The sequence below is a fragment of the Notothenia rossii genome (genome assembly GCF_949606895.1).
Source record: "Notothenia rossii genome assembly, chromosome: 9".
Classification (NCBI taxonomy): Eukaryota; Metazoa; Chordata; class Actinopteri; order Perciformes; family Nototheniidae; genus Notothenia; species Notothenia rossii.
In genome coordinates, this window is record NC_136907.1 from 29,546,140 (window position 1) to 29,561,325 (window position 15,186).

General features: G+C 40.2%; 3 protein-coding genes across 4 annotated transcripts in view; 1 reads left to right on the plus strand and 2 right to left on the minus strand.

The window, feature by feature from the left end:
* Window positions 1-15,186, plus strand: part of LOC307019435 (uncharacterized protein) — a 199,019-nt gene that overhangs the window by 90,812 nt on the left and 93,021 nt on the right. The window lies entirely within an intron of this gene.
* Window positions 2,213-5,009, minus strand: LOC307020275 (uncharacterized protein). 2 transcript variants are annotated; one of them, XM_079651515.1, is made up of 8 exons: window positions 4,855-5,009; window positions 4,703-4,768; window positions 4,444-4,561; window positions 4,276-4,367; window positions 4,047-4,164; window positions 3,209-3,361; window positions 2,733-2,932; window positions 2,213-2,564 (listed from the first exon to the last, which is right to left on the minus strand). In XM_079651515.1, the coding sequence occupies exons 2-7, from the start codon at window positions 4,754-4,756 to the stop codon at window positions 2,901-2,903; spliced, it is 567 nt and encodes a 188-aa protein (XP_079507641.1). In that variant the 5' UTR covers window positions 4,757-4,768; window positions 4,855-5,009; the 3' UTR covers window positions 2,213-2,564; window positions 2,733-2,900. The 2 variants fall into 2 exon arrangements, with proteins under 2 accessions (XP_079507641.1, XP_079507640.1); XM_079651514.1 differs by having other exon boundaries at window positions 4,703-5,009.
* LOC307019850 (uncharacterized protein) lies at window positions 4,968-5,975 on the minus strand (the record flags this gene model as incomplete). Its single annotated transcript, XM_079650953.1, has 5 exons — window positions 4,968-4,985; window positions 5,029-5,047; window positions 5,418-5,596; window positions 5,685-5,917; window positions 5,972-5,975. 5 exons carry the CDS (start codon window positions 5,973-5,975, stop codon window positions 4,968-4,970), a joined length of 453 nt encoding a protein of 150 aa, XP_079507079.1.

Genomic DNA, 15,186 nt, shown 5'->3' on the forward strand with positions numbered 1-15,186 from the left:
TCCGGTGTAATGTGAGTGACAGCCAGTCTAAAGTCGTTGTGAGCGTCCAGTGTGTTGCGTGCTTTTGTTTTGATGGCAACAAGTGCGCTGAAGGCTGTTTCGGATAGATATGTCATACTGAATGGGAGTATAATCCTGGTCGTGGCATGCAGTGTGATCTTTGGAGCGAGGCTTGGTCCTTTGACAATCCAAAACTTTTTTAATCCTTTTGCCTGGAAGTATTTCTTTGACAGCGAGTCAGCTTGTATGTCGGTGAGCTCATCTTCGCAATCCAGGTATTCCACATCCTCAACTTTGGCAATAAAGGGATCTAAAACCCACAATTCCTTGGAGACATACTCGTCTATGTCAGCGAACCGTGATTGCATTTCCGTTTGCAGTGCGTTCATATGGCGGATGAACTCGCGACGTACAGACACAGGCACCGTTTCAGGATTGTTTTTGGATTGTTTCAGCAGTAGTGGAAACTGTTGCAGCTCCCCCCTCTCCATTTTCCCGACCCTGTACTCCAGTTTGCGCACAAATGCATCGAGCGCCTCTTTACATTGGAGAATGTTGGACTCCACGCTTTGCAGACGCTTGTTTGTTTCATTATAGAGACCGAAGATGTCGGCCAGGTATGCTGTTTTAATCCAGAATGACTCAGTCACTTGCTCTGACAGTGCGCGGTTACGAGTTTGTAGAAACTCTTCAATTTTTTCCTTCAGTTCTACAAAGCGTGCCAGCACTCGGCCGCGTGAGAGCCAGCGCACCTCGGTGTGCAGGAGGAGGGTTTGGTTCGCTTCATCCTCGCACAAGTCTGCGAATAGACGCTTGTTGGTGGGGCGACCTTTGATGAAATTTACTATTTTAACAACAGTTGAGAGTGTTTCGCTGAGGTCTTCTGACAGTTTCTTGCTGGCCAGGGCCTGGCGATGTATCACACAGTGAAATATTGTGCAGTGTGGGGCCTTTTCTTTCAAGCGACTGTTAAATCCCTTGTTTTTCCCCATCATTGAGGCAGCTCCGTCTTTGCAACATGCAACTAAATTCTCATAGGAAAGATTGTGGGATGAGAGGTAAGAATCCACTGCAGTAAAAATGTCCTCACCCCGGGTGGTAGTGGTAAGGTTGACTGACATAAGAATGTCCTGCTTCAAATCTTCCCCATCGATATATTGCACATAAACGATCAGCACAGCCTCGTCTGCTACAGTTGTGGTTTCATCAAGTTGTATGGCAAATGGCCCCTTTCCAAGCTTTTCGAGCAGTTGCAGCTCGCAGTTACTTGCCATCTTGTCAATTCTGTCTTTCACCGTATTGTTTGACAGTGGTACAGTTTTTAGCTTCTCCGCCACCTGCGGGCCGTACAGTTTCTCAACCATCTTAATGCAAGCTGGCTTAATGAGCTGCTCGCCAATGTTGTGCGGTTTCTTTGCCTTTGCTATTAAAAGTGCACATTCAAAAGAGGCCTCGGTGGCCTTCTGTGCATCGCTGCCAGCCCTAACAAATGCTGTTCTAATATCCATTGGCTTGTTTGCCTTTGCAAGGTGTTGTTTCTTTATGAAAAAGTCCCGATCACGCCCGACTGTTTCTGGGTGCATGGTCTGTTGGTGTCTCTTCATTTTGCTGGGTTTCATGCTTTCGTTGGCTAGCTTCTCTCTGCATATCACACACTCTGGGCGGGTTTTGTCCGTTCCCTCCATGAAACCGAAGTTAAGATAGCTCTCTAGGTAGGTCCTCATTTTCTTTTTGATTGCAGATGAGCTGTCATCTCCTTTACGTTTTTCAGACATTTTTAGACGAAAAATATTCACCTTATGAAGTCGGTCGCTAGCTAGCAAGCGCAGCAAACTGTTATTATTATGAAAGCTGACATAGTAACTTCAATGTTGGCGCCAATCGGAGGAGTATCAGATGAATCTTTTGAATTTTAATTTTAGTTAATCAATTAATTTCTATATTTTATTGTAATGTAGACAACGCTTTTAGCGCCAATCATGTATTGCGTTACAATATGTACAAAAAAATGATATGTAAAAAAAAAATGATATGTACATTTTTATTTTATTTTTTTTTAATTCTAAATATGATATTAGGCCTCAAATCATCTGAGGTCTGGCGCCCTCCCTGCAATCTTTGGCGACCCCCAGGTTGGTAACCACTGCTGTAAGAGATCGAAAATAATAATGCATAGGCATCCCGTTCTGGGAAAAAAGGGAAAAACCTCCTGCTCTTGGACAATGATGTGCTCACCAAGTTGTATGGTAACCAGCAAGATATACTTGGAGATTTAGGAATTTACATTCTAGTGTTTCAAAAAGGATCAAAAGTGAATGGTTCATTGCTCAGGATGCCTTCCAGGGACGCTGAGCATTTTCTTCAATACAATTTAAGTTGTGTACAAGTTAAATGTTTGGCCTGATGCTGCAGCATAGGGAAAAGTCATATGGTCAACATATTCAAGGGTGATCTTCCATTGAGGAGTATGAATACAATCTCTAAATATAAAGTCAGTAAAGTATTTACATTTCTGATAGCACATCAAGTCTTTGCGGATATTCGTGCTTGAGAGCAGCAGCAATCTGGGGAAATACAGAGAAACAAAAAAGAGGGGCAGATCAGAAACCAAATTTGAGGTTTTTGAATACACAATGTATGTTGAGCATTAATGAATACAAAAGTAACAGCAACATGTCTAGGTTGAGGCTAAATCAACAAAGATACTGTACATTAATTCATAAGTAAATTACCTAAATTAGGTTTCCTTCTTCATCTTCACTGGTGTCTGGACTGCTTAGGCCACTTTGACTTTCCTCTTCATGTTGAAGGAAACAAGCATCAGGACCTAAAGCAGTCTTGTACTGCTGCAGTACCACCTGCAACCTCTCCAATGCCTCAGCATGCTTCCTTCTTAGGGTTCACCCAAGTCCTCCATTCCCCTTGTCTACATCTGAAGATACACAAAATATTGTTATACAGTATGGACATACTATAAAGTAAGATTGCTTCACGAGGCCAGAGCACTTAAATGGAGTATATTCTCTCCCATGTACATATAAAGATGATTGTCACTGTCAAGGGACTTCATTATGTAAAATGGCCAGGTCGAATGGGCAAAGGCCATTATACTCCATCCAATTTCTGTGACCAAGAATGATTTGGGCTGACTTTTTTTCCTTTAAAACTCATACTTTACAAGGTAGGTTGAGTTTTGCTTTCAACTTACCTTCCTCAGCCACCTTATTTTTTATAGCAACTGCCATGTTCTGCAACCATGTGCAATGCTGCGCCATCTCCCACAATAGGATGCCTTTCTCCTCTTGCAGTCTCCGTGTAAGCATGACTTGATCAAGTATCTTTTTCTTGGCTGTAAAGTTAGCTAAAATCCAATCACAGTTATGTATATACATGAATCACATTTTCATTATAGCATAACAGTATGTTTAAAACTCCAAACATGTATTTTCAAAATAATCAAATGTATACACAATAAGAAAACTTAGGATATACCCTTAAACTAAATTAACGTTCTAACACTCTACATGATATGTGCATAACTCAGCAAGGTATACCTTCATATAACAGAACTTCAAATGAATTATTATGAAATATCTGAAAACTGACCCATGCCATGAACTTCCCACAGCCACAGCGCGGACATGAGAGGGAATGCTCCACCGCAGCAACATCTATGCCTCTGGCAGAGTCGTGTACCAGCTGGTTGTACTTCAGTACCTCCTGATTAAGGCGCTTTTTGTCGTCTGCAAGCTTCCTTCGAAGTCGATGGCGAAACAAAGTTGTGCAACATATTTAACACCTTTTAACACAAATTGATGGTACAACTATGGAAACTGGAACATATCAGAGATAAACATGGACACATAGTTGGCTTGCTATTGCTTGAAGATGATGTCCCTGTCTACTAAAATCCAGTGAGGGTCCCATTACGTGGCATGAAAAATCAGCCTTATTGCCTTAAAATTGGCTGCTCTTTAGGATCAAATCTGTAAATTCAAACAGTCATGGACAATGATATGTAGCTGGTGTTATCTCGTCGTGCTTACCAGATGCCCATTCCTTCACGTCGGAAATCCACGTCGACACTATGTCATCTGAGACACAATGTAGCTCCGTCTTGAGTTCCTCAAGACTTGCAGTCTCTTCCAGGAGCCTCTTACTAGTCTGATAAACAGTAGACGATGGACATTTATCAAGATTAAAACTTGCTATGATTAACAACAAGCCATGTGCAAATGACAAAGGACACAACAACACCTTTAATAGGAGGCTCACCTTCACATATCTTGTGGAAAGTGCCTGATGAAGGGAGTCACCTTTTTTCCTGTTCCATCCCATTGCATGCACTGTGAGCATGTCCAGTCGTGCTTTTGAAAGCAATAATGAGGTTATGATGTGTCATCTAAAAAAGTATGCAATAATAGGGCAAAACCTTCCACTCACCTGCTTTGGACATGTATTTTGTTGTCAGGGCACAACGGGACAGGTAGCTGTTGACCTGCTCCACCTCTTCCCCAGCGGTCATCCCTGCTCCCTCCTGGTTCTTCCCACTCCATATAATCTGATGGGAAAAGGTTGCTGGAATTGTTGTGCAAAGAGGCTACATACTACTATACTAAACAGTATAGCTTAGATATTTACTACTTCAGTATTATAAATATAACAAATATAAATGTACGTGATACAAAAATATTTCACATACCTCGCATTTGGTAGCATGGGCTCGAGCATGCATTACACTGAGGAATGGCTTCATGGTGGTCAGCTCCTGGAGAGCAGGAAGGACACTTGCAGCTTTCTCCATGTACAGCCAGTACTTGCAAGCCACATCCATGGCGAAGAACTTGGCTTTGGCTGGCATGAGTTCCTTTTGAAGATACAGGGGGTAGGCGAATATCTCCCCCCTGTACATATTTAAGGCCTTCAAAAGAAACCCATGGCGACATACAGCCACCTCCATCCCTTCTTCATCCAGCTTCGAAGCCCTCCTTGACGTCTCCCTCGCTGCTGTCCACTGGAAGTCCCCACATGTGCCTCTTCCCTGGGTCTAAGACACACATTACATCATGACAAATCAGTTAAAAGCAATGGAATCACGATCTACACCATTTGTTCTAATTATCTGATTTTGGAGTAGATGGTAAGGAGAAGTAGCTGAATTTGAAGAAAGTCAGGGTCGGATATACATGGCTATTTTTGTGATATACCTATAAGGTAAAATGACGAATAAAAACTTGAATTTTTCAGTGATCTCTGTATTTTGTCGACAAATGCAGCCACCGCACTGCCTTCAGCTACAAAGAGCCCATTAAAAAAGGCGCTGCCATCAGAACTGAGGAAAAAAAGATTAGCAAATATATCCATGAAATATAAACAGTAATCAAAAAAGTTAAATAACAACATTGTAAAAACAGCACCTTCCACTTCGCCGAAAGCGATACAGCTTCCTGTTTCCATCGGCAGAAACAGCCAACATCTCCGGCGTGCAGGCAGGGCAGATGAAAGGAGCACCACAGCAGAGCTGGTCTTCCTCATACGAGGCATAGGAGAACTCCAGAAAGTTGCGCTGCAGTGCATCTCCGTTGACAGGTCCAGACTAGAAGATAATTACATATATTGCTGTGATTTTGTCTATTTACGGAAATTTTATAATGTATAATATGGTAAAGAATATTTACACTTACTCTTCCTCCACACTTTGTGCGATGCTCCAGCAGCTTTGCAAAGGCCTGTCTGGAGAATCCCGGACAGATGACCTTGAGCTCTTCAAAGGAGCTCAGGAGGTCCAAGGTGTAAAGTGTGGAAATACTGACCGAAGCTGGCCAGTATCCACTCTTAAGGAGGACTTTCAAGTCGGGGGTCCACTGCTGCTGGCAAGTTTGACAGACATATAGGGGCAGATGCAAGTCATAACGCCCTTGAACAAGTAAATAAACATAATTAAGACACATTTTACAACAGTTCCATCTACACATAGTCAAAGACTGTGTAAAACAAAAGCGATTAAGATAACGTATAACTCACACTTTAACACCGACGTATGTAGCCGTAATTAAGACAAATATTTTTCACACACCACTTATGAGCTGATATAAATGTAGCTAAACTAGTTTAAGCTTATGTTGAACGTGAGCTAGCTAGCTAGCCGCCCGCAAGAATAATTTCACATTAATGTTGCTTTGCTGATTATGGCGAAAGCATTTCTCAGACTTAGAACAGTTCAGTATGTATGATGAACCATGCGAGTAAAGGCTTAAAAAAAAGCCCCAATTATTAAATCTAAGCAAAACATGTATCAGACTTTATTGACCCAACTTACTTTGTCAGAGGATGGATCGCAATGCCGGTGGCAGCGTCTTTGGCCAATAGGTGGTGCTCTGAATGATGTAATTTCCTGTACCGATTATACAATAAAATATTAATACATTTCCTATATTTTGACACGATAACTCTTTAATAACCTAAGTAGCCTACGGACAAAAACAAAAAAGTATATATTGCCTTATAAAATGCAGAAAAGTTTAAACATCTAACATGATAATAATAAATAAAAAATAATGATATCTTAAACCAAAATAAATAAAATGGAAAATTAACCGACAACAACAATTTAACATAAATGAAACAAGGATTAAAACAAGGATAAGTTTGACTCAATGTTGTGTAAAGTACCCGTTATGGTAAAAAAAAAAAAAACACGAAGAGGAGACACGAACAATTCTTCCACTTGAAATGCGTTTAAACTGTGTCAGAGAGATGTTTAATCGGTTCATTTTCATTGGTTAATAATTGGTGCTTAATACCGGCAACTTGTAATTGTTGAGGGGGGGCGGCGTTCGATCCGGTTTCGATTCCGTAACCTTGGCGCACTGCCACTCCAACATCCAATCCCGACTTGAAGTTTAATCACGGGGACTGTAGTCCTAAACGATAGCTGGGGATTATGGGTAGTGTAGTGTCTTCGGCCATCCTAAACTGAATGATGCTCGAAATGTCCCTTATAGGCCTACGTCTGTTTCCGGTTATTTTTATTTTTGAAATTCAGTTCCTGAAGGACGGCAAAAAAGACCGAGATTATAGAATTAAACAAATAAATAAAAACAAGGATAATTGTATGTTATTGTTGACTAAATAACAGTGTGTTATTGTTGGGGCAGAATCTCTGCTCCGCGCCGTTCCTATATGAGCGGGTTCTCAAAAGAAGGAAAAATTCAAAGCAGCCAGGATAAGGGTTAAACAATAATATGCTTTAATAGCAAAATCATACAAATACTTCACATAATCACGAAGCACTCTGCAGAGTACTCCGGGCTCAGGTTCTACCACCGTGTGAGACACGTCTCAGGAACGGCAAGTCAAAAACAAGAGCGCCGATCTTCAAAATGATCACAACATTTATACACAGAGTTCACTTCTGAGCGAGCTAGACAGTGAGTTGGTAGTGTTTCATTGGTTGGTTTCCCTTCTGTGCGGGACTCCAGGTAGTAAGTTCGCAGTTGTTGATTCCATGTTGCTTCTGTGCGCGTGTGTGTGTGTGTGTGTGTTTGTCCCTCTGCCCTCAGGCAGATCCCCCAATCAATGATTTGGAGTCATGACAGAGGACTCTTTGACAGGACACATACTCATTCCCCCTAAACATCTTCAACACACACAAACATCGTATCATGTATCTTTAACAGAAGTTAATTGTTCTTATCGCTTAATGGCTTCCCTGAACTTCCCTTCACCCCAAAGTCAGCTTACTAGGAATTAATACATTTTATTGATAAGCTCAAAAGGACCTTTATCTCGTTTATTGCTGGGTGACCCAAATCTCAAGGCCTCTTTTGGGGTCTGTAGGAGATAAATCATTAATTCTACAAGACTTTAACTGCCTTATATCTGAAAATGTATCTGGGAATTCCCCTGTTGATTGCAAGGACTATTGATAATTAACAGAGAGACCCTAGGGGCCTCTTCTTGGTATCTGCTAGGCAGAAGTCACTCAATGCAGAAATCACAAGTTTAACACACATTCTATATAAGGTGACATTCAAATGAATATACCAGATTGAACTTTCCTGCCATAACACGTTACTTTAATACTTCAAATAATTCAAATAATACTTCAGTTATTTTGAAAAGAATAACAAATTAGAAGGAAAAATTATTTTCCTCACAGACGGAAACAAAAGTCCGAAATGATACGATTTTAAATAAAAGCAATAATCGTGGCTTGATATTGAGTAAGAACATGTTTTTATGAACCACACAGCTTCCGGTCTTCCTATAACAAGTAATGCCGTGAGACTACCAACAGAAATACATTGCTTTTAAAATCGTGCTGTGCAACACGAAAAAAAAGGGGAAAGACTACCAATAAAAATACATTGCTTTTAAAATCGTGCTGTGCAACACGAAAAAAAGGGGAAAATCGTGTTGGTGAACACGAATCGATAGATTAAAAATCGTGTTGGTGAGCACGAAATGCCATGAGACTGGGTTGAATATGCACACATATACATTAGTGATCATTTTGTCGAACTAGTAAGTTGAATAAGGCAACTAGTGTGAAAGAAAGCTCAACATGATTAACAAATATCTCACAAGTAACAAGCAGTTACTCCGTGAGGTGTAACTAGTTAAAAGAAAAACCGAATTGTTTGATTAATGTTCTGCTTTTAGTTATTTATATTTTTGTCTACATTTACTTTCATTTATAATGCTCACCCTGACATATCTAGATGTATACTAAGTCGTCTTCCCAGTTTCATATTTTATTTTCTCAATAGGACTGATTTACGAGGTCTTTTTAACCTTCCTTTTGTCTATTTTTGTTCAGGGCATGGATGAAGGTGCCATCACCGAGGCCATTGAGAACACGACAGTTGCGATTTATGTTCTAAAAGAACATGCTTCAAGTGAAGAACCAGAGGACATTGGAATTGTCCTTGAAGGCATCAAGGTGTTGCCTAACCTTGATAATGTAGCATTAGCCGTTGCAATGCTGTTCGGACTGATGTATGCGCTTAATTTCAACTACCCTGCTGACCGCCGCTACACTTTTGAGGTGGTACAAAAGATTTTCATGGAACTGGAAAGCGGCAAACTTTCCAACAAAACACTTGCTCTGAAAAACAGGCTCTTTCAGTAAAAGGGTTAGAGAGACTGCGCCGCGAGCGATGAACCATAAGACATTCGGTTCAAGGTTTCTTTGGGATTATTATACCATTTAGACTTTATTTCAATTATTAAGCTCTTATTCAAACGGGTTTAAACTTTGTTTTACTGCTCTGAACCCAAAACGTTTGAACCATTCTCAGGGTATTTTGGGGTATCGCTGTACCAAAGACTTTTTATGTGTTTACTGTTTATATATATTTCTTATGTTCTCATTTACATAAGACATGAAAGTACAGTTCAAATGTTTGTAACCCAAGAAGTTTTAACCATTCTCAGGGTATTTTGGGGTATCGCTATACCACAGACACGAAAGTACAGTTTAAAGGTTTATAGCCTTTTGTGTTGTTTTGCTCTTAAGACAATTAAAAAAACAAAACTGTTTTTTATTTGTTGCAATGATCTATGTTTATTCCTCAGGGAAGACAGTTAAAACGGGTTTGACAAATGTTGGAGATTTGGAGGATGTTTAAAACCAACCTCGTCTCCGCGTGTCGTTTGATAAGCTGGGTAAATTCGTAAAAAGGAAGGGATTAAGAAACACCAGAACGCAAGTGAAACAATAATCTTGTTTTAATGATACAAGGTAACAATACAAATACATCATCGAATCACGAAGCACTCTGCAGAGTACTCCGGGCTCAGGTTCTACCACGTGTGAGACAGGTCTCAGTAACGGCCAGTCAAAAACAAGAGCGCGAACCAAAGGAAAACACAGGCTTTCATACTAAAACACAGGAGGAGGTGTGTGCGTGCTTTCCCCCAGAGGTCATCTTATTGGGAGAGACCAACACATGGCCTGTCGCACCCAATCAGTGCGACACAGCAGAAGAAACCCGGAAACAAAAAGTCTCTTTCAGTTTGACGAAGACCAGACACCTTTTGGTGTCTGGTACGAACCTGCTCTAAACAACAAGTTTCCTTATCTTATTTCACATCTTGCAGCCAGCACACACACATCCCCTTTATGGCCCTTTGTCCCTGAGTCCATCTCCCCCCCTCAGGTTACCACACACAAGTTAAAAGTATGTTTTAAGATATAGTTGTTATAGTTGGCTAAATATACGTAATACATGTAAATCACTTTCATATCAATAATAACGAGGAACACATTACCTATGCTCTTAAGCAGTATTAGAGATGCTTTTCAAATAGTCAAACTTCACACAGGCCTAATATAGAGAACACACTCATTTGTCCTACCGCCTTTCCATTTGTTTGAGCTATTGTTCACATCTTTACTTCAAATAAAAGGTTTCACATTGTATATTTCCAGCTTCCTTTACACATACTGTTATTATTAATACAAAGTAATTAACCACACACATCTATTTAGAAAACAAGTAGATTTCCCTGATCATTTGACATGCTGAAAATCTTAAGAAGAATGTCCCCTCCCCCAGCTCTCTCGTCCCTGTCATAAAGGCTGCTTCCATTTCATATAGAGTAATAAAACATGTTTAAGCTAATTTCTCCACAATGTTTGTAGCCATTTAGTACCCGCACATGAAAGAATAAAAACAGAGGTATAGTTGAACTGTAATCAAGCAGCACATATATTTACTGCAATGAAAACACACACATTTACCCTAAGCATGTGTAACGCACCCTCTTCTTTTATGAGGGAAACATTCCAGAGTTTTGGAGCTATCCCCAAATTAGGATGTCTCCTGCTTGCATCCCTCTCTAAACACAAAGACTTCACCTCAATATATTAGGGAGGGAAAATATACTTTGTCCCTTCAAAATTTAACACACATGAATATATATAAGGTGACATTAAAATGAATATACCAGATTTAACTTTCCTGCCATAAAACGTTACTTTAATACTTCAAATAATTCAACTAATCCTTCACAAATTATTTGTTTTTGTTTGTAAATCCAGAGATTCTACTGTCACTTTTGTTATTCAAATTGACAACAGAGCACTAGCTCTATTTTTGCTTTGTTCGCTTGAAATTGTGGTACTTGTGATGCTGTTTTTAGAATAGAATAGAATAGTTTAATGTCATTATACATGTACAATGAGATAAATGCTTCTCCCTTCAAGGGTGCCATCAAAACAAAAACAAAACATCACAACATAAGACAACAAAATACACGCAGCATACATACTTAGGAATAAGGGATAAAGGAATAAAGAATAAAGTGCAGTAATTATTTCCAGGAGTATAAAAATAAAATCTGTAATGTAATAAATAATAATAATAATAGTGTGTATTCATAATAATAATAATAATAATAGTAATGATATATATGTATATGTACAGAGTCACATTGATTCACATGTCAGGTGTTAAGAGCAATGATGGCTCTTGGGAAAAAACTGTCTTTGAGTCTGTTTGTTTTGGATTTGATACACCTGTAGCGCCTGCCGGAGGGCAGCAGGTTGAACATGTGAAAGCCGGGGTGTGAGCTAGGCTTGGGCGGTTTGACGGTATTACGGTATACCAGGGTATTTCGAAATACCGTCGGTATGATTTTCAATACTGTGACGTCACAGACTGTGCGCCAAATCACAGATGCGTTTCATTCTATAGAGAGGCGAAGTCCCTCCCCTTCCGGGAGCCTCCATGGGACCCCGGAAGCGAAAAATTATACATTGAATTCAATGGAGAGAGAAAACGTATCTTTTGATCCCATTTGAATTGTGCCACGAATGACACATATGATGTTTGTCAATTTAAAAGAACATTTTGCAAGTCAAAAAAATTCAAATGTGTCGTAAAACTGTGAAGTAACACATTTTTTTGTGTTAAGCCGCTCAGTGAACTACATGTCTCTGGTCCCGCACAATACGCGTCACCAACACAAAGATGGCCGTCACGTTGGCACATTTCACCTCATTCTTTCAGAATGAGAATAAAAGTATAAAACGAGGTGAAAATCACTACAAGTCCGGGCACGTTGAGAGCTGTACATACACGAAAGGGGAGTTAGTCGGTTCTGTAAGAGCCAGCATGCGGGACCGGCTTTACAAGGTTTCGGTGAGTAATATGAGTGCAATGTTAACAGGTTAATGTCAGTCAATAAGGAGGAGAATGAAAAAGAAGATGATGAACCACAGAACCGGCATATAATGACTGCAGTGTGCAGGGCTGTGTTAATTTATGTTACTGTTATCAATAGCATTAGTTGACTGAGAAAACCGTCAAGAAAAAAAGTTTAGCGATGTTACGAGTCGACAAGCATAATATGAACCACGGCTGTGATTGACAACCTGGACAGCCAGTCAGAAGCTAGAATGCCAACCTAGAGAGCCAATCAGAACCTAGAACGGGTGTACTGTATACGGGTGTGTATGCTGTGGATAACATTAGTGTTCACAAGAACAAGGTACACTCCCGTGTTTTGTTTTAGTTGCTCTTCAGATTGAAGCGGCCAGTTTTATATCGACTATATGTGTGATCTCCTTTTTACATCTCGTTGTGTCATTTCAGTTTATTTGCTGTGTGTAGATTCAAGGATTTTGGTTATCTTGTCAATTTGTTTGGTTATCTAGGCACAGCTGTGTGTGACTCCCTCTGGTACACTGGTATGTGTTTTCCTAATGTAGAGAGCATTGATTAATTCATAAACTACACACTGAGTCTAGATCCTGACCAAACATTTTTTTTTGTTGATCAAATGTTTTTCAAAAATGTAATACACATTTAAAAAAATTCAATGTACAATCACAACCAATACAACACAAATTACAAAAAATTCAGAAAAAACAAACAATAACAACAATCAGACAAGAGGACAAAACTATGGAAAAATAAACCCTCCCACCCCCAGATCTGGACCATCCTTGTATTGCTCATTCAATCTATTATAGCATGTTAACAAACATGGTACTTACTTTATTTGTACAGATCTACATGGGAGAGGATGGCGCGATGCAGAGCGCTGTCTGTGGTTGTGCACGGAGGATGTACAAATGCAGCCACGCTGCAGCATTGGCAATATTTGCCATGTGGCAGATCAGCTCCACAGAAGTTGAGTGCCAGTGGAGGAAGCCTGGCACTTCAAAAGTAGTCCAGCCGGTGTCTCAACTCTACCAACAGCAAGAGGAGACATACAACCCACTGGCCAGAGACATCGCCACTGAGGAAGTAGACTGGTTCAGGTCTGCACTGAGGGGCGCAGCGTGGCATGGCATGGCTTTTGTCACCTGAGCCGGAGCTGCAGCCTCAACATCAGGCCATTTTCAACGTGCCGGAGCTGGTGAAGGAGCATGGGGGTCGACTGAGCAGAGACCATTAAGCTGCCATCCAGACAGCCACCGTAGGACAGCAGACAAATCCTCAGTGGCAGTTACAAAGGCAGGGCAGGTTGACAGCCAGCAATTTTGGTGCTGTGCTGTCGGGACTTTCATCCACTCCATGCGCGTCCCTCATGAAGAGGGTGCTTGGGGGGTACAATTTAGACGGAGTCATGGCTGTCAACTGGGGAGTTGTAAACGAGGTGTGTTTGGCCAGTGTGTTTGGCCTTTTAAGTGTGACACATATGTAGTGATAAATGCTTCACCTGACCACTGTTGCTAAATAAAAAAAGTTTTCTGCATCGTCAGTCATTTTTTCCAAATAATTACCAATATTTCACAAATTCTTCATGTCAACTTAAGAGCACAGCTGTATGTTGAGTGTCAGCTTTGCTTGGTTCATCTTACTGGGGGGCAGCTACATGGATGTCGGTGCAGTCCACAATCATTTTGCAGTTGAAGGCAGAATGAATTTATTATTGACTCAGAATGAAGCACAACTTCATGTCATACAATACATTGACTTTATTTGTAATTGTGTAAAAACATATGAGCATTGATTAGCAAGCAGGACCTGCAGGAACAGAGAACGGTGATGGATGGAGCTGGGAAGAGAGAAGAATAAAGAAAACAGATCAACTTTATTATCGGATATTAAAAATTCAATTTCAAAACAAGTTGCCGCTCCTACAGTTTTCTAGTCTGTAAAGATGATTTCACATGACCTATGCAAAATATCACACTCAATACATGTGTCTCTCTGGGGGGTGCATTGTGCCTTTGATGTATATAAATAATATACCATAACCAAATACTATTACGTACAGTGGACATCAGGTTGCCAGAGCAGGTCAGTCCAGTGTGCATGTTCCTCAGGGTCTCAGCAGTTACAGGTGAGGTAAAGAAAATAAAAGAGAAAAAGGTCAGTAACAACACTTTAAAGTAACAACACTGAATAATTATCTCTTTTAATAATTTTCTCTCAGTAATCACTCAACTACTGTCTTTCCAACAAACAGATTGACTCACCCTCACTGTCATCACAATGACACATGTCCAGAAGAATGTCATGCAAAGCTCCCTGCCTGCCTGCCTTCCTTCGACTCTCCCTGAACTGCTTCCTTAGCACTCGGTGGAGGGCGCAGTAGGCTACTCTTCAAATGTTTCACGAAATACTTACCATGATGACTAATCTTACTGTTTAACATGTTGGTGTACTTCATGTAATAAAATAATAACTTCATGGTAAGGCTACTAAAAATGACAAGGCTAAGTAATGTAATGCTAACTAACGTGCTCACTACTAGCTAGGTAGCTAACTTGACTATGTTCCATCCACAACATGTATATTACCTATGATATTACCTGATATGTCTGATCCAGCGACTCCTGGTCCTTTCATAAGACGGGAAGCGATAGAACGAGCAAGTGGTATGATCACTTTTGTGATTACAACGTGGTACAAAGCACACAGGCATCTTATAAAAGTGAATTTATTGGAGCAATCTCTTATATTTATTGGAGGGAATAAATCAGTTATGAAATCTTCTTCTTCGCTTTAATTACGAATCGCAACCACTTGGAGCATTATCGCCTGTGACATCACATGCGCGACCCAGAATGGGATTTGGGATTTGTAGTCTTTGTAGTCGCGTATTTTTCATAGTCTTATATTTCAACAGTTTTACGACAAAATGTGACTTTTTTGACATGGAAATGATTGTTTAAGATTGACAAACATCATATGTGTAGTTCGTGGCACAATTCAAACGGGATCA